Source organism: Borostomias antarcticus (genome assembly GCF_949987555.1).
Source record: "Borostomias antarcticus genome assembly, chromosome: 20".
Taxonomy (NCBI): domain Eukaryota; kingdom Metazoa; phylum Chordata; class Actinopteri; order Stomiiformes; family Stomiidae; genus Borostomias; species Borostomias antarcticus.
In genome coordinates, this window is record NC_140253.1 from 6,685,350 (window position 1) to 6,705,103 (window position 19,754).

At 49.9% G+C, this 19,754-nt stretch overlaps 1 protein-coding gene across 1 annotated transcript in view; it reads right to left on the minus strand.

Moving 5' to 3' along the window:
- The window catches only part of fat1a (FAT atypical cadherin 1a), a gene marked incomplete at both ends in the record, with an annotated part of 72,931 nt that extends 54,144 nt beyond the window's left edge, over positions 1 to 18,787 (minus strand). The window contains 2 exons of the mRNA XM_084454584.1: positions 4,443 to 4,757; positions 15,532 to 18,787. Of these exons, the coding sequence (XP_084310710.1) occupies positions 4,443 to 4,757; positions 15,532 to 18,787 (3,571 nt within the window). The remainder of the gene's footprint in view (positions 1 to 4,442; positions 4,758 to 15,531) is intronic.
- Positions 18,788 to 19,754: the final 967 nt, after the last annotated feature.

Below are 19,754 nucleotides of genomic sequence, written 5' to 3' on the forward strand. Positions count from 1 at the left end.
TCAATCTATTCTCACAAACCTCACCCCACCCTCCATGTGACAATCCTCCTTGGTCTAGAAGAAACTTAAAAGAGTAGGGATCTCTCTCTCTCTCTCCTGCACCAACTGACAATCACTCACTCACTCTCTCTCTCTCTCTCTCTCTCTCTCCCTCCATGCCGTCTAAACAGCCTCAGCTCGCCCCATCAGAGCTCCAAGCTCTGTAGGAATGGGGCTGCCATGGTGTCTGCCAGCGAGGGGAGAGCTGGCCTTGCACTTTAATGACACTCCCGAGCGGCAGGGGAGCCAAACAGCAGGTCTTGTTTACTCTGCAGAAAGAAAGAGAGAGAGAGAGAAAGAGAGAGAGAGAAAGGGAGCGAGAGAGAGAGAAAGAGAGAAAGAGAGAGAGAGACAGCCTTTCATCCCAGGGTTTCACTGGGCATGGGCTCCGCTTTTCAGGGAAAAAGGCCAACCGTCGCCACCCCAACTGCCCGGAAGAAGCCCCTTCGCGTCCACGTTCGACAGGGGGAGGGAGCCGAAAAACACGGCCGACGTTGGCGCGCGCGCCTCGCGTCCACGAGCCGTCTAGGTGGCAACAGCAGCCGAAGGGAAGCCTGGTCTCCCGAGCTAACCTCAGTTAGCCGGCGCTACACATGCGACATGCAACGTCTGCCGAAACCCACACACACACACACGCACACACACACACACAAAATAGGCCTGAAGCGTTTCTCCTTTTTTTTTTCCTCTCTCCCGGGCAGTTGGTAGAGCTTTGTAGACGCGCCAAGGCAGGGCCTCACTCCCACTGCCGTTTCGGAGCATGTAATTACAGAGGCTTGCGTGCTGTAAATTTAAACATTTTCAAGGAACCTGTAATATGCGGGGAGAATGTCATATTGAGTTGATAATGTGGAAGGATATCAACCCTATTTCCGTCCGGCCTAATGGCAGACAGGGGGAAGCAGGGGAGGGGGGGGTGACAATAAAAAATCGGCATTTCCTCCCCCGAGTGCAGTTGATGCTGACGGCTTCAGCAGCTGCGTAGGTACAACACACTCAGCTCTCTCCCTCTCTCTCTCTCTCAATCCCTTCCTCTTCACCTACCTCTCTTTACTTCTCTACCCCTCTTGCTCTTTCTCTCCCTCCCTCGCTATCTCTCCCCGCCTCTTGTTCTCCGTAGGAAGCGACATGAAAGGGCTGCGCGGGCCGTGGTTTCGGCGGAGCGCTCTCTTGTTCGGGGGGCCCCCGTTGCCGCTGAGCCCCGGCGCGCGGGAAGCTCTGGTTCTCGGCCGATAAAAGTTTTAACGGGCTTTGATATGCGTGAACGGGCCTGGTCCTCACTCCCCACTGGCCTCCATACAACCACCCACACGCGCTTCTTCTGACGCTGCTGAAGCGGACCTGCTGTAGAGATGTAAACAGGTCTGTTCTCAGAAGACTCCCGGCTCAGAGCACTCACAAACACACACACACACACACACACACACACGCATCACGAGCTTTCATAAATAAGTGCAAACTAATCTGAAAAGGGGGATCAGTTAAATCTGAATAAGTAGGTTAAGAGAGGTTTCAGAGCGGATCAGAAATACTGCAGTGAGGTTGTTTCTCAATACCCACGAGACAACTGTCTAACTGCCTCAACAAGGAAACATTTGTTGTTGATATAAGCTATATATATACTCGTATATAATATAAGAGAGAAAGTGTGAGAGAGAGAAAGTGAGAGAGAAAGTGTGAGAGAGAGAGAGGGAGAGAGAGAGAGAGAGGGAGGGAGAGAGAGAGAGAGAGAGAGGGAGAGAGAGAGAGAGAGAGAGAGAGAGAGAGAGGGAGAGAGAGAGAGAGAGACAGAGAGAGAGAGAGAGAGAGAGAGGGAGAGAGGGAGAGAGAGACAGAGAGAGACAGAGAGAGAGAGAGAGGGAGAGAGAGAGAGAAAGAGAAAGGGAGAGAGAGAGAGAGAGAGAAATCTCCCCCTCAGGGTTTGGCTGGAAGCCCCATGTAGAACAGTATAGCAGCAGAGACGATGCACACAGGTCCGTTTCTGGAGCAGGCGATCTTAAAATAGACGCCGGCGAATCCACTCTCTCCCCCCGACGTTCCTTTGGCTTTGCCGGCGATAAGCGACGCGGCTTCCATCTCCGAGGTTAAACGAAAACCGATGGGGTCAGTCGGGATCAATGGCGGGGTCTCGCATCGATCCGTTCATTGATCAGGACGCGCCGGTGCGACTCTTAAAGCAACGGCGGATAATAGTATTTTCGTCCGGTACCATTAAAACGGTGATGTGAACTGACACCTCACCGGGCCTGGCGGTCTCCGCACGGGACGAACGGAGAAACAGTTGCTCTAGATGTGTGAGGATCCACGCCCCCCGGCGAGCGGCTGCGGCCACCTCCGTTATTATGAATCTTAAGGCCCGAAAGAAGGGCTACTCTCCACACAGCCAGGGGTACGCTTGACCCCTCGGGTCTATCGACTCGCTACTCCGCTCGTGGGCGTGCGCTCCGCCGGCGGGGAACAGGCGCTGGCTGGCTGGCTGCCGAATGCACGGTCGCAGACGTCCGGGTTTGTTATCGGACGCTCTCCACCGCGCGCATGCGCACGGAACGACCGGCTTCTTTTCCTCAAGCCCTATCTGCCATTACCCACTATAGAGTTAACACCAAAATGAGATTAACGCAGAACCGTGCCTACATTCTCCTTTCTTTCTTTCTTTCTGTTTCTCTCTCTTTCTCTCTCTCTCTCTCTCTCTCTCTCTCTTTCTTTCCCTCTCTCCCTGCTGACTGGGCAGGATTTGTCCGGGGCCTGTGCCCAGGGCCCTGCTGCACAGCAAACCCTTATTTGGTCAGAAAATTCACATTGGCCACCGCTAACAAAAATAACCCGGTTTGTTGATGTGACCGCCTCTGGAATATAGGACCACACAAGTCAATGAGGGGGAAAACGGGGGGAGAGATTGGACACATGCGTTTAAAGGGGGGAGGCGTCTAGGAACGCGGAGGTTGGACGAATTTGTTTGGTAACTATCAGTTAGGGACAGACGAACAAGACTGCACAAAGCCATCTTCAGAGCCTTGATGTTTACATCATCCAGACCGTGCTAATTAGAAACAGGGGGGATGTTCAAATTGAGTGTGACTGATGGACGCTTGGAAAACATGTTGCGCTGAAGTCAAGACGATCTCCTCTTGTGGTTTGGCCAAACTGTGATAACTTTGCCGTGTGAACGAGCTGCAGACAACAACTCAACTGGAATGACCGGAGAACAGCGATATAGCTTGGTTAAAAGCTGCATCGCAAACGAATCGGTCAGCACCTCTTGTTACACTTTCTGCTACAGCTGGCACTCCAACAGAGTCTGCCGCCTACCAGCATTACGTGAGAGAAAAAATGCACTATGAAATATTCAGAGTCAGTCCATTTCCAGAGCCCCATATGTGAAAACACTGTATAGCGTGGAGGTGGTGAGCCCTAAAGACCCCTGCTGCACCACGGTAGAACGTGTCTGTACTTTTCCATGTTCTATATATTGTACTGTGTCTGTGTTTTATATGTATATATAAAATACAAATATTGTATATAGACAATACTTTGTTTGTAACATCAACCTGCTTAATGGATGGGAACTAGCCTCCGGCATACAATCTGGCATATTTACATTTTTTGTACACGTTCATCAATATGCAGTCCTGATTTAAATAAACTAAACTAAACTAAACTACTGCAAACCTCTCTTACAAGAAAGCAAGCAGGGACCTCGTATAAAACACACTGCTCTCCAGCACGAGGCCACAGCCGGCAACAGCCCCCGAGTATCCAAGGGGGTCGAACATAACATCTATTCTCAGTGTGTGTGTGTGTGTGTGTGTGTGTGTGTGTGTGTGTGTGTGTGTGTGTAAACAAAGTACTGCTCAATCTGGAGAAGGAGATGTTTCATTTATTCTTGAGTGTTGACTATTCCCATATGCTATTGCTTACAGTACACCTGTTAGAGTATCATCATTGTGACCTCTTCTTCCACTTCATTACAGCCCGTTAGGACACAGTTAATTGATCGCCGGTGACACGTCAATGTGCAATGTCGCGGCCCTGGTATATATCTACATGCACCAATATTGCAGTGTAAATACCGTAATGTGATGCGTACTGGCGTCTGACATGTGCTGACATGTTGTCTACAGCCGTATGTGCTGAAGACAACATGTCGTATTTGAGACTATGAGGACAATGAAGCTTGTGTCCTTGAACTCCGGACCTACAGCTCCCCCCCCCCCCCCCCACCGTTATTCTATGAATGTTTAAGTGCAGAGGGCACAGCAGCGCCATAAAACACTGTTTGGTCTGTGATCTTCATGCAAGCCGAGCACGGGTACGAATCAAATTGTTGTTCCCCCCTGGGGTTCGGTAAAGCAAATAAATTCACGTCAGCACAAGCTCGCCGACGGCGGCGGCCACCGCCTTACCCGTCCTGGCATTGATGGCGAAGAAGCCCTGGGGGTTGCCGCTGGTGATCTTGTAGGACAGCTTGTCGCCGGCCTTGGCGTCCGGGTCCGTGGCCTCGATCTGGATGATGGACACGTCCTTGGCCGAGTTCTCCGCCACCGACGGGTAGTAGACGGGCTCCGAGGTCTGCGGCGCGTTGTCGTTGACGTCCTGCACCTCCACGTAGACCTCCACGGAGGCCGACAGGGGCACCACGCCGCCGTCCGCCGCGTACACCGTCAGCCAGTAGTGGGACGTGGTCTCGTGGTCCAGGAGCTCCTGCGTCCGTATGACCCCTAAGGGATGAGAAAAGAATGCAATCGATTTCATGTTTCTCTTTTCTTTTTTTCTTCTTTTTTTTACCCCAACACCATAAAAACAACGTTATTTGTATTCTGGGGGGAGAAACACACTGAAGACATATTAGAAGCCACCAGGGGCTTTCAGCATCACTGAATTATCTCATCGGTGGCACTGATCGAATTGATCTCTGATCTCTGCGAGAGAGAGGGAGAGAGGGGAGCGGGGGGGGAACTCGTTAAGGGCTCCTCTAATCAAGCTTAGGGGTTAATGGGGAGGGGGGGGGGGGCGAAGACAGATCGGTATTCATTCACACCACGTCAGCACTCCGGTGTGTCTACAATCCCCTGGCAGGGCCAGGTTTTTTAATGGCTGGCCGTATGCCATGTGTGTGTGTGTGTGTGTGGGGGGGTGTGTGTGTGGGTGGGGGGGTTTAGGCTATAGCCCTCAGCTGAGCAAACACAGCAGCAAACAGAGTCATGTGACCGGGGCCAAACACACGGGTAACAATGCTCCGATGCCTGGGAAGAGGTCGTCGAAAAGGCCGGACAGGCGAGAGAGAGAAGGTTATATGCTAGAGAGAGAGCAAGTAGACGGTTATTCCTTGCGAGGATTATTCGAGGCAGCGGAATGATTTCGGGCTAATTGGGATTTCTGATCATAATGCCAAGTGCGACTTCCCCCACACAACACAGCTGACGAGGCCAGCCCAAGTGCCATTTGGCCGGACTACAATAAACATTCAGAGCACTAATAAGGTCACGATGACCCGTTATCCGGACAAATAAAAGTGAGCTCATCGCCCGGGCCCGGCCCGGCCCTGGTAGTCACGCGGGCCTGGGCGTGGGCCCGCTCCTCCCGAAACGAGAGAGGTAACCGCACACCTCCGGACAAAGTCTGCCTGTGCCCCCGGATAAGGGAGAGTCCATAACGCCATAAAACCTGTTAGGCTTTATACCGGAGATAAGGAGCCGGGCCTACTAGTTCCAGAAAATGCGCTGCGCCAAGGCGACTCTGCCCCTGCGCTGCCTCTCTCTCAAAGCCCTTTGTTCGCTTTCTGTAACTCAATGAAGGTCTGTAACCCGAACCTACCTCTGGCCTCGGGGGGGGGGGGGGATTCAGAGTAGAAGGAGAAAAGAAGGAGAGAAAAAAAAAAAGTCCAAAAGGAGCTGTCAGTACCATCTTTCCTGCGGGGTTGCGAGGGGAAGGTGAGGGGGGGCGGGGGGGTTCTACCTATGTCTGTCTTTTTTTATTTTTATACCTCAGGTATTTTGGAGTTCCTGTATCTTGTGTCTGAGGTGATCTTTCAGTCATTACTCATCATTACTGCCGGCTGAGGCTAGCCGGAGGCGTGTAATAAGCGCGGCGGCCAGGCGGAGGGGGGGGGGTGCGGGTCGAGAACGGATCGCTCCCCGAATGTTTCTAACGAGGCGCGGATGCCGAGGCGCGGGCCGGCTTATATATCTCCCGCGCTAACGCGGCCGATGTTAGACAGGCGATTCTGAACGGAGCCGCGTGAGAAATGCACCGGACGTTCAGGGGGGAAATGAAGGACATGACACAATAAAATAACCATACAAAATGTATTCCCAAACAAAAAATACAGCATTAAAAAACTCTAAAACTCTCCGGCCTACGAGTTATGAGCTTTTTTACCCCCCCTTCTCAAAGACAAGTCGACTGCAAGGAAATTGACATAGCTACTGGGAGGAACGGTCGGGCGGGGAATTGCAAATGTGAAGCATAAATAAGAAATGTGAGTGCTAATCTGACTGCTAGCATCCGGCGAGGAGGCATCAAGGGATTACCGACGTGTGAGCGTGCAAGAGCAAGTAAGAGAGGCTGGGAGAGAGAGGAGAGATGAGGGAGTGTTGAAGAGATATGGAAGGGGGGGGGGGGGGGGGCGTGTTGAGAAATGTGACGGGAGGCCTGTGGAAGCGGCAGAGATTTGGGGAGTGATAAAGTGGGTGTGGGTGTGTGAAGGGAAGACGCTCTAATAAGACCCCGGGAGCGAGCGAGAGACAAAGGACAAAGAGAGAGGCAGGAAGAGAGAGGGAGAGACATCTCCTGTGCTCCTGCCAGGGAGACGACAGGCCACGCGTGAGCGCCCGTCCGCTCGACCGGGAGACGCTGGCGTCGCCGAGCAATTCCCGCTCTGTCGCAAGCGTCGAGATTTTAGTGTCCGTCCGGCAGCCCCGAAAGGATGACTTTATCTCTGCAGTCGTAGGCTGATAAGCTGCCAGCGGTTCTCATGTAAGCGATGAGCCTAGCCTCGGTACATGGAGGATTTTACCTTCAACTCTCCACCTGCACAACCCTGCCTTAAACAAACTCTGCTAGGCAATGCAAACTGGCATAGTGCCAATAGTGCCGGTTGAATGGCAGAAGTGGCAAAGTCCAAATTCGTCTCTTTTACTGTTTGATGAAGGCTATGGCATCGCTTCAAACCTGAAGTTCCAATTCAGTAAGATGACTTGGCATTCCTGAGTTCAACTGACAGAGAAGTCCTCCTCTACCTGTCCTTCCCCGCAACACAACCTCTCTTAATTGAAGACGAGCAGCCACCAGCTCGAAATGAAGATAAAAATCAATACTTTGCCTAACCTTTAGTCAGAATCATTGCTCATGAAGCATTGTAAAAGATGAATCAGGGGTGCTCAGGCACAGCGCCCGTTCCACACGGCGTGGGCAGTCAATAACGAAGTTGCCTTTCAGGCAATAAAAAGACGCCTAGCCAACAAACCCTGCCAAATTTCCTCACCCTCCCTTTCTTTCTTCCCTTTAGTTCCCATCATGCCTTGGGGCTATGTCTTCCAGCGCCACCCAGCCGAGCAGCGGAACAGCAAACACAGAGCAGGGAGTGAGCTGCACTTCTGCCATCTCATGTACCGCAAGGTGTGTGAAATGGTGTTTACACCCGCCTCAATCAGCCTCCTGAAAGGGCCTCCAGTGACATTTACTCGATAGCTAGTTACAGTGCGGAACCTGGTAGTTCCCTTCCATGAGTGTTGTTTTGACAAAATGGTGAAATAACATGGCTACCGCTTCCAGGCCGGCGTCAATAGGGCGAGGAAAGTGGCTGTGTGCGCCGCAGCTAAAGAGAATGCTAAGTGGGTTGTAAAAGAAAAAATTTGAAATAATAAAAAATCACCTGTTGATTCATTCCAACGGTCCAATCTATGACACTAAACACTTTTAGCATGCAGGAAGTGAGGGGTACCCGCTGATGTGTAGTAATTGTGTGTAGAGTAATTGTACATTTTTTCCCTCAAGACCTGGTCCCCATAGCCTCAAATTGAGAGATATTAAAAGCTGGCAATTTAGCGACATTAGAATGCCAAACAGATTAGTGGCAATAAAGGATTAAGAATTGTACGATCCTGTTAATACCCTGTGCTCATTTTCATATGATGGTGCTTCTACTTCACTGTCGTCTTTTCTGGTAATGAAAACCTGTAACGAGCAGTCAGGCTGCCCAGGTCTATACCGAGCAGAGCAGGCCTTGCACTAAATGCCTTTTTCAATAAATCTTTCCTCTAACATGGCTAAGCTGAGCTACATCTTCGGGTGACCTTCAAAAGACTGGAATTAATTTAGGAGGAAGGAGAGACCACATGAGACCTAAAAAAAAAAAGGGCAGGAAGGACCATCTCTTTTTGGTTTATGTCAGCAGTCTCTCGGCCCGCACTTTGAACGTCGCTTTGAACTACCTCTGTTAAATTCCGCTCTCCCCTTCCCCACATTCCTCAACCTTCTTAGGCCTCCTGCTCACATGCTTACATAAACTCTCTCGGCGTTTTCGCTTTTTTTTCTTCCTCCGCCCACCCGTCTCCCTTTCCACAGCCCTGGTCTCCCTTTCCACAGCCCTGGAGGAATGCTTGGGATTCCACCGTCACACAGAGACGGGCGTATTAGAAAGAGTCCTGAGCTAAGCTCCCAGCGACTTCAAATCATATTGCTTCTGAAAGAGTTCCCAGACCTCTCCGAGCCGAGGCCTGGGTCGGCATTTCCAACATTTTTGGCCGGCAAGAATTACTTCCAGAGAAATATTCGGGCCCGAAGCGCAGCCGAGGTCTGAGGAGTGCAGCCGTCCAGGTTCAGCCACTGATCTTAGTTTGTGCTTTGTAGAGTCATGCATTTTTTTCGTACTTCATAGACTACTTCGCAGCTTGGAAAGTTAGGCATGGTGCGGTGTGTATATATATATATATATATATATATATATATATATATATATATATATATATATGGGCTGCAGATGCAGGACAGGCTTTGGCTTCTCCACACACCGAGAGGACCCTGTCTCGGCTTTTCGAGCGTTCACGTCGGGGTCGCGCAGTCCAAATATGGCGATGCTTTGAAGAGCAGCCAGCCCTCGGGAGGGTTATCGCTACATTAGTGTAGGTCACGGAAACAATCATCAAACAGCTGCGTGATGAGCTGACAACAGCAGCCCCGCACACAAGAGTCGTGTCCCTCCATCTTATCTCTCCCCGCTATCCCGGACCGGCAATTACGAGCGGGCGCGCCCGGGCCAAAGTTAGCCCGACAGACCAATGTGCGCTTCATGCATCGTTGTGCATTATGTATACAATCTCCATGGGCAGAAGCAGAGCTGTAAACAGCTGGCTCGCGGGGGAGGAGATGGTACTTTAGACAAACGGACTTGCCAGCTTCATCAGCTTAACAATGCAGAGCCCTGTGGCTCGTTCGACATATCAACCTAATCTGGCGGTCTTAAAAGGGGATGGCGGACTACAAACAAAAGCCATTTATTAAAATCAGCAGGCATTAACATTTTACAGCGGCATGGATGTTCAAAACCGTCTAGTGGGCCTTAGAGGGAAAAAAAAGCATTTCCTATTTCCGGCCATCATAGCTCAAGGCAAAACATGAAAGAATGGCTGCATGCATCTTCATCGTGAGCGAATAGGACATCAAGGGAGTGATGAAGAGAGTGTTGAAGAGAGTGATGACGAGATTGAGAGAGAGTAAAAAGTCTTCAATGAACGAAAGGGAGAGCTGGAATTAGAACATGCCTGATGGGATTTCTGGAGGGGGGCAGAATTTAGCCCATTAATTCCAGTTGAGGAAACCTATTGGGACGTGCCCAGACAGCTCCCATTGTCATCCGGAGCCGTGTTATTCCAGAGGCCCATGTGAGCGGAGGGGGGCCCATGTGAGCGGAGGGGAGCCCGCGAGTCCGGCCGTCTGGTTTAATATCACGTTATTATTTAACGGCGGCTACCTCCCGGCCCTCCGGAGCTCCGGCCGCTGCACTGATAGTGGAGGCGGCGCGCAGTCTGTCCTCCCTAATAACAGCAGTTTTATTAGAGTCCTCAAATCTTCCCACCCCTCTCTGTCTCTCCCATGAAATAGTTGCCCACTGATTTATAGACGTTAATGTATTCACATGATCAAAGACTGAAACTATCCTGTGGAAAATGTTAAAATATATATACTTTGGGGGAGGAGGGGGCAGATATCCGCGCATTGTGATATAATATCGTGCTCTCGCTTTGAAGCGCAACCTGCCACGCATGGTGACATTTGGAAAGGTTGGATGAGGTTTTTTTTTCCATTTCTGTTTTTGTCTTCAATATAGCTGGCGACTCCAGAGCTGAATGTGAAAAACTTTGTCCGGCTGGTGAATGAAAGATGTTTTTAAGAGGTGGTCCAGACCAGGACCGGCGTGATGGTATAGGAGTTAGGTCTCTACTAGGCATCTACTAGCATTACTGTACTAAGCAGTAGCCTAGTCCTATTTATTATGCTGTCCAATCCCTGATGAATCGCGCTTTATGCCATTGCATATATGCCAAGCTGTTGTCCTGGTAATGCGTGAACACCTGTGATATTCCAGGGGATACCCTGTTTAAAGTGTGTGCTTTAACACTGACAGCTTATAAGGACAACCAAGAGGAACACACTGATAACATCAAGCAGAGCATCCATCTTCATCTCTCTGCGTTTGATTCTAAGTGGCTGTCTCTCAACGGACAGAATCTCAGGACCAGTTATGCCAAGTACCATTTTACACTGTCACCCAGTCAGTTTCGCTTTGGAAACCAATGCATCATACAGACGCTCTGGAATAAACAGCCAGCCAAGCTTCAGTGGATTCCACGAATCCCCTTCTGTGTAGTAAGCTCCGTTCCAATTGGACAATGATGGAAAAACAATTGCGTCAGGTAGCAGGGAGCACTGACAATGGAGGTCATTTAAAGTGAGGGGGGCTGGGAGGTGAGCACTCATCAGCAAACAGACAAGTCAACTGGACTGTCAATTGTGACATTATGATATCCCAGTAGAAAGTCGCTAATGCTAATTCTAGGCCTATATTTTCCCGCAACTGCAAAACAAATATGTAGGTCCAGTTCCGCCAGAATTGTATGCAGCTGCAAAATCCCTATGCGGCCTTCAGTGATGTGCAGAGAGGGTTAATTCGCGGTAGTTTACACAGGAAGGAGACAGAGTGCAAACCCACCGTCATTAGCCGCAGTACCCAGCATTAGCATGACAAGAGTTAACACGCAAACAAGCACGCCATCTGCACGAGGCACCTTTACGGGTTTTTAAAAAAGGGCTTAATGGGCTGAGAGTGCAACAAACTTTTAACTGGGGGAAAGTGTGTTTTTCATTTAGCGCCCTACAATCAACTTTAGCCGACTGCACATTCCTGGCCCTGTCACCCCAGCAACGGCTCCCGAGCAGAGACTATTTAGAGTCATGTGCCTTTTCGGAGCGTGCTAAAACAGTCACACTCCTGGCCCCGGCTTCTGCGTACATTGAATAAAATTGGAAGAGAAGGGGGTCTGGGGCACGAGTGCTTAAGTTCAATCAATCTCCCACAAGGCCTTGGTAAAGAGGCGGCCATCGCACTGTGCAACCCCTCCTCCCCGCCTCCCTAGAAGGCTGCCATACATGAAAAGACAGACCCCACTCGGCACATACCTCCCTTATCTGGCATCGCTAAGGGGTTGGCCTACCTCTCTCTCCACAGGAAGGGCAAGAGGGGGCACTTTAGGGAAGGGGAGGGGGGCGGGGGGGGGTTTGGTGTTATGTGCAAGTTGAAGAGGGTGGAAGGCACACGCACTCGTAGAGCGCCAGTGTCATTACGTGTCAAACTATTTCATTTGCCTCCACAAAGACCTCTTTCACTGTGCCGGCTGCTAACAACTTGAAGCAAAAGGGCAACGCATACATTATCCAATGAGCAAAGGGCAACGCATATATTATTCAATGAGCATCTGGACGGAAGAGGTCACTCCATTTGGGCTTGTGCTTGCGATGTTATCCTGCCCAAATGCAAACTCGCTGCCGAAGCGCCAGTGTTCACCTCCGCCGTTAACACAGTTGAAGCCTGAAGACTTTCATGTTCTCCTCGCCCACGTTCTTCTTTAGAACCTTACCCAACAAGGAAATTGTTGTATGGCATCTCGGATGTTCACCTGGGCTCACACGGAGGTCTAACAAGCTTGAAGATTTGACTTCAAAGGATGCTCAACCAAAAAAGGAATGAAAAACTAGTCATGTCAACAAAGCCTTGACGTCAAGGACTGCAAACAAGATTCTCCAAATACGTGCTTAATTGAATGAAGCGGACACAATTACCTGAACCCCAAATGCCAAAACACAATCCTTTCATATAGGCAAAAAAAAGTTGATACACATGTTTCTATACTACAACAGAATACCAGTGTTGCATTTTACCTCTTCCCTAATTAAGCACAGCCTTGACAAACAACATACCTTCCCCTCAGCCTAAGCAACAGCTGGCGAGCCACTTTGGCCAGGTTTTTTTTTTTCCCGGGGGTGGGGGGGGGGGCGGCGGTGATGGAGAGATGCATCCCTAATGCATTGCAGACTATTCCACTGAAGCCTATTTTCGATTAAGAAACACAGAGATAAATGTCCATCAGCTTCGACCTGAATTTTCACAACTCACCGCCTTGTCCAGCCGTAAACATCGTCTCCACCAAACAGCCCCCAGTATGCGTCTTATATTTAGCCTCTTGCGATGGGAATCAATCTGGTTCTCTTACCCATATCATGACCTCAAGGCCTTAGTTGTTTGTTCCCTTTCCACAAGAAGTTTATTAAATAAAGGAACTAGATTCCACTCGTGGCTCTGGATACATCAATCAAGTTAGAAACATACCTTGCTGCCCTCTAAGTGTGTCAGGCTCACATTAACTCAATTACCCCAAGAACAGTGTCTGCGCGCACACAGAGGACAGAATTAGCCTGGTCTGCACACTAAATCTCACTAGGGCTCCACATAGCCTCCAGCTTTAAACATGTTTGTGAGACCCGCAGATGTAAATACAAGTTCCAGAGGGGCCAGACATGTTGCAAAGCTAGTCACCAGATAGAGGAGAAGCAATAGCTAAAAACATGACTGCAATCTTATAGGTAACAATTTTGGGTATGTGCTAATCTTATCATAGCAAAATGTTAGGAATTGCTGCTTTTGTGCTATATATACATAAAGAAGTCAACCTCTTTGAGCTGCTTTCTGGAAGCTGAGGTTTCACTGGTGAACTCACCCCCTCAATTCAATTAACTTTAAATATAAAAGTTTAAGAGGGACCTTGTAGAGGAAACTGGAAGGGCCACAATGTGTATTTTGTTTGTTTGTTTAAAATGAAAGGTAAGAGACTCAGACTGGGCACATAAGACCTTTTAATTTACACATTCCTCATTGCTAACCCTCCTTGCCCGAACCCTGGGTTTAAGAAAATAGAGTGAATAAATAAAGCATGCACATGGCAAACATAAGAGTCTAAACACATTAAAGAAAACCAGTCACAGATGTTTGCAGTCTTCCCTCACTCACTCCCCCAAAAAAAAACTTTCCAGGGCTCTAGGTGTGTGTGGCTTCTGGCATGTCTCCAATCGCTTTTTTTTGTTTTTTTGTTTTCTTTTTTCACCCCTTTTAATGCTTTTTGGTCAAAATTCACTACCTACAGCTGCACCACTAACACCGCTGGAAGTGGAGAGGGGTGTGCACCCCAAGTTTTATATTGATTTCTTTTAGCAACACAATCCAACCGACCGCATGCGGTAACCTCATATCCATTTTTCCACACCTCTGACCAACCCCCCACCCAAAACCTCTTCCATCAGCAAATGAATTCCCAGGAGGGGTAATGTCGCCTTGGGCATATTTGGTTTACTACCAGCTCCGACTGTGATCCCTAACAATGGGGTTCAATGCAGGACATTGCCACTCCTGATAAATCACTTTGAAGGCCATGGAGATGGACGCCAGGGGAGGAAGTACAGGTCAGGCTCCCGTTGACCTGCATCCTACACATTCAGGACAGGATTTCAAACAGGACTCGGGTGTCATTTACCTCTACGCTTATTTCAATAGATGCACAGCTCACAGACAACAAGTCTCAGCCACCTATGCCCCAGGGTGGGAATTTATATAAATGCCAGCCCCTTCAAGAGTTTATTCAGTGCTCAATTTCAAATCCAAAAGCTCTGCATGGTGGTGCCAGAGTCTCAAAACAATCTCAGCAGAGATTTTAGTTGTTGTGGGAACACGCACTATATGCCTGACATGAATCTCAATATCTTTGTGCAGTCCATTTACCATTTACCATCTTTGAGAAAAGGTATTCCATTATCTAGAACCGAGAATTCAACTACCCCAGAGAGAACAATCAGAGTAAGACTGGATAAGAACAAAAGCCGACAGATGGCCTTTGAGGAGAAATGCTTCATGCGAGCTCATCCTGTCATGCTAAATTTACCCGCAAAGAATCAGTGATTTCCCTACAGGTTCACAGAAGGCACCGCTAATTTACTTCTCTTGATAGGTCTGCAACCAGCTGAATCTAAATATTCAAATAGCGATTTAATTTCCCTCAGTTACTTAAAATCTGACAATTAGATATCTAGAGACTCTGAAAGGAGATTACAGACCGCATAGCCTACTAAAAAGCTGTTATTTATGCATCACGTCTCACTGGGCTGTTAAGACAAAAATATTTTTCAAAAAGGAAAATCTCAAGCCAACCAGAATGTGGTCACTAAACTTAAAAAGAAGGGCTGACACACCCAAAGTGAGGTGACCGTTAGCTTTTTGGAGCAAAAAACGTTTGAATTCCAGACAGCTTATTTTAAGCAATTGGCACACACAGGTGCTTAAACGGTTGTGAGCAGCTGAAAGAAGTATTAATACAGTCATTGCGAGCTAGAGGCCAACAAGTGCATTCTGCCACATATACACTAAGATTATGATCTCCATGAGACAGAGATGGGGAGCTTTTGTTTCCAGAGAACTGCTAAAACGTTAAGCTAAATGCTTGCATGTGCCGAAACTCCCTATTGAAACAAAAAACAAAATACAGTTTACAATACAGTGAGCATGTGGGTAGTGGCGGAGAAATCAATGAGCAATCCTCTTAATTCCATGGCAACTGGTTTGGATGTCTATTGCAGGTCTAAGAGACAGCTGGTCCATCTGTTCACGGCCATCAATCCTCTCCGCTCAGAGAAAAAATGAAAGGAATCAGGAAGCACACCAGTTCTCCAGGAAGCGACCCTCACCTTCGCTCCCCATTTGTCCCACATGCGCAGACATTTTAGCGTGAGGAAAATGAAAAGCTTAGAGAGGAAATCATCCTCGTTCTAATATGCTAGTTATTTCCAAATGTATGTGTGCCCTTTTGGTGTCTTGCATAGTTAGTGACAAAGTGGCTCCCTCACAATGCAACTAAAGATAATGAAACCAAGGAAGAAGGGGAGCAAACTCACCAGTCTCTTCATCGATGGTGAATATCCCGAGACCAGAGCCGTCCCGTATGGAGTAGCGTAGCTCTCCGTCTCTGCCCTTGTCTTCATCTTGAGCGGTGACTTTCATCACAGGGGTCCCGATGAGCGCGTCCTCCTTTATAAAGCCCTTATCCATAAACGAGGGGAACCACGGCCGGTGTAGGTTCTCGTTCACGTCCACCACGTCCACCTCGACGAAACAGTTGGACGACAGGGACATGGGCCTCCCTTTGTCCTTGGCCTTCGCCGTCAGGTTGTACACCTGCCGCTTCTCGTAATCCAGATTCTGCACGATCCGCACCGCTCCGCTAATTTTGTCCACCTCAAAATGGCCGTCCCCGTTGTCGATGAGACTGTATCGTACTTGGCTGGACGGTCCGACATCGGGGTCGTGAGCTTCCAGCCACATGATCACCGTGCCGATGGGGAGATCCTCTCGCACTTTTACCCGGTAATAGGGAGGGACGAACTTAGGGGGGTTATCATTGACGTCCTCAAGGCTGACTTTAAGCAACACTGTGGACACTAGCTGAGGTTCGTTAACAGCTTGGTCACGCGCTGCGATCTTCAGAACGTAAACCGGATGCACCTCCCGGTCCAGTGGTTTCTGAACAGTCACCACTCCGGTCTGCTCGTCGATGGTAAACCGGTCGGTGTCGGCCAAGATCGAATACCTGACCGCGCCGTTGTCACCCTGGTCTTTGTCGGTGGAATCCACCTGGATGATCTCCGTACCCACTGGTGTGCTCTCGCTTATTTCCACCGAATATGCGTCTTTCAGAAACTGCGGACTGTTATCGTTAGCGTCCAAGATCTTCACGTCCAAGAGGCGCGAGGAGGATTTCTGCGGTATACCGAGATCATAGACGGTGATGTTGAGCGTGTAGTGGTCGGTCGTCTCCCTGTCGAGAGGAGCGTGAACCAGTAGCCAGCCGTTGTCCATGTCTACGATAAAGCGACTCTCTGTGTCTCCCCCCGAAATAACATACACCAGTTTCCCATTGAAACCACTATCTGTGTCAGAGGCACTCAAATGGACAACCCTGGCCCCAACCGGGAGGTCTTCTTTAACCTCAATGACGCTGGGGAAAGAGTCGGCAAACTGAGGGGCATAGCGGTTGACCGAATGAACGTCCATAAAGTTATCGTCGGGTTCCATTTGGTTGTGGACCTTGCTCCCTTGGAGCAGCTTTTCCGCCAGCATGGTAGCAACACCGGTATCCACGCATTTCAGTTGGACGGGCTTGCGAGCCGTGATGACAGTGATGTTCATGACCATCGGCAGGGTCTCGTGCTCCCCGTCGCTGGCGGCGATGCGCAAACTGTGAAAGGACACTTTGGCTGCCTCCCCCTCGCCCAGCGTCCGCTTCAGAGAGAGCACGCCGGAGTTTGGGTTCAGTTCGAAGAGGTCGAGGTCGTTTCCGGACTTGATGTCGTACCGCACGAGCTGCAGTTCGTCGGCGTCGATAGCGGACACCGTGGTGATCTGCTCTCCCTCACCGTGGTCTCTGGGCACGGTGACGTCGCAGTCAACGTTCTCAAAAAGGGGCTTGTTGTCATTCAGGTTGTTCAGCGTGATGGTAACCACCGCCTCCACTTCGCGGCGGAAAGGGGAGCCCCAGTCCGAGGCCCTGACTTTCAGATTGTAAATCCTCGGCATCAGCTCGTAATCCAGGACCTCGGAGGTGCTGACAATGCCGGAGAAGTAGTCGATGACAAACGGCTGCGGATTCACATTGGCAATGCTGTAGGTCACGTAGCCGTTCTCCCCACTGTCAAGATCGGTGGCCTTAACCGTCAACACGCTGGTCCCCGCAGGCACGTTCTCATCAACGCTGGCCTTGTAAGACGTCTGCTGGAACTCAGGGGCATTATTGTTGACATCAATCACATCAATCACGACTTTGGTCGCTGCCTTCTTGTCGCTCGTGACAACTTCCAGTTCATATTTGGGAGCGTAATCGGCATAGATGGGCCCGGTTGTGGTGATCAGGCCGGTGTCCGGGTTGATCGCGAATGGACTCTTCTCGGCCTTCTGCCTGAAGGCGTACTTCAGCTGCGGAGGCTTCGGCGAGGCCGTCACCACGGTCACCGGTGTGTGGAGGGGTGCGAACTCGCTGAGGGTAACCCTGTAGACATCCCTGTCAAACGCGGCAGGCCCCGCTTTAGACCGCGGGGACGTGACATGAACCACTTTGGCCGAGGAGAACTGCGGCGGGTTGCCCTTGTCCTTGGCCTGCAGTGTGAGGTTGTATCCGAACGGCTGGCTGTCCCAATCCACTCCCTTGACTGCTTTGATCTTGTACTCCTTGCTCCCCGGGCTGCTCCTCACGGCCTTGAACTGCTGGAGCGGATCGCCGGCCACCACGCTCAGCGACGCTATCTCCCCGTTTGGTCCCTGGTCGTTGTCCTCGACCATCACAATGGCATAGGAGGGGTCCTGGTCGCCGTGGGCGGGGGCCAGCGAGACGGCGGTGATGACGGGTGCGTGCTCGTTGGCCTGCTCCACCCGGATGGTCAGCTTGGCCATGCTGCTGAAGCCGCTGCTGCCATACAGCTTCATGCCGCGGTCAGCGGCCAGGATCTCCAGCTCGTACAGCTTGGTCTCAGAGTAGTCCAGCTTGCCGGTCAGCGTCACCACGCCGCTGGTCGGGTGGACGGCGAACACGTCCGTCCACTCCCTGAAGCTGTAGTAGTACTCGCCGTTCGTGCCGATGTCGGCGTCGGTCGCCGTGACCCGGGCCACGCTGGTGCGCACCACGGTGTTCTCCGGCAGCGAGATGCTGTAAGAGGTGGGTGAGAACAGGGGCCTCAGGTCGTTGGTATCCAGGACCTGGACCTTGACCCTTGCACGAGTCTCCGCATTGGTGCCTCTCTCCACGGCTTTGACGGTCATCAGGTAGTGGTCTCTGACCTCCCGGTTCAGGATGGACGTGCTGCCCCCTTTGGTCCTTATTCGGAGGAAACTGAAGTCTCCCAGCACATAGTCCTCCGCTTTGAACAGGTTCTCGTTGTCTCCCGCCACTATTTTGTACCTAATCTCCCAGGTGGGGTCTGTGATGTAGATGCCCATCTTGGCGTGGCTCTCCAAGAAGGTCTTAGCAGCAGAGTTCTCGTATATGGTGGCGTTGTAAACAGAGTGGGTGAACTGCATGATGGGAGACGCCCCCTCCAGGCTGTGGCTGCCCGTGCAGCCGCACAGGAGCAGCAGGAGCAGTGAAGTCAAGTGTTTGCCCATTTTCGTACCGTGTTCTTCACCAAACCGCCTGGGAATGAGAAAGACACAAGAGATGGATAGTTAGGAATCAGGATTGCTGCGTCTTGGAGTCCTTACCACGCATAAATTGCTTCCAGAAGGAACTACAAAAAAGGGATCAATAAATCATAAACAACTAACCAGACTCAAATGGGCCCAGAGTCTTTGAAGAGGGATTGTGAGTGTTAATATCTCTAAACAATCCCTGCTTATAAAGGTATTATATCTCTCTCTACTGCGGGCCACACGCAACTCATTGATGCTGATGCTGTTCAACGTCTGAACGGCTGCTATGTGTGCAAAGGAGAAGGGGCAGTGGATGAAACGCTACAAGCCAATTCATACATTTGATTACTGATCATGGGTGGAAAGACAGTTCTAAGAACCCACTTTCCATTTTGCTGACCAGGCTGATAGAAATCACTACTGCGGATAAAAAATTTAGTTATATTATGTATTGACATAGATTCAGCCTATTCCATTACAAGTGAAGCAGAAAATGGAGTTATGTTTTGTGGGTGGATTTGGCTTTGACCTTTGATATTACTATTCTTATCTATGAAACACTTTGATCCACATAATATTATGCAAATATCTCAAGAATGTGTCATGCATATGAAAAGGAGTAGAACATTCAGAATTCTGGTAAAATACTAGGCCTATACTTATTTCCCAAGTCTGCCTAGATGTCTGGTACACTGAGCTAGAATAAACACTAGGTTAGTGTTTGGGGTTCTAATGGGGTTCCGCAGGGGTACAACTAGTACTGAAGAATGTTAAAAAAAACAGCCCCAAGTTAGTGACACATACTAACGTCAATCTTGTATGCAACCGATACAAAAGAAGTCCAAAGAATATTAACAACCGTTTTATGAGGAAAGATAATGATGCCATTCCTGCACTGAACTCCGTACAAAAGTCTAGATGGTCTATAGGCTACTCGCCCCCA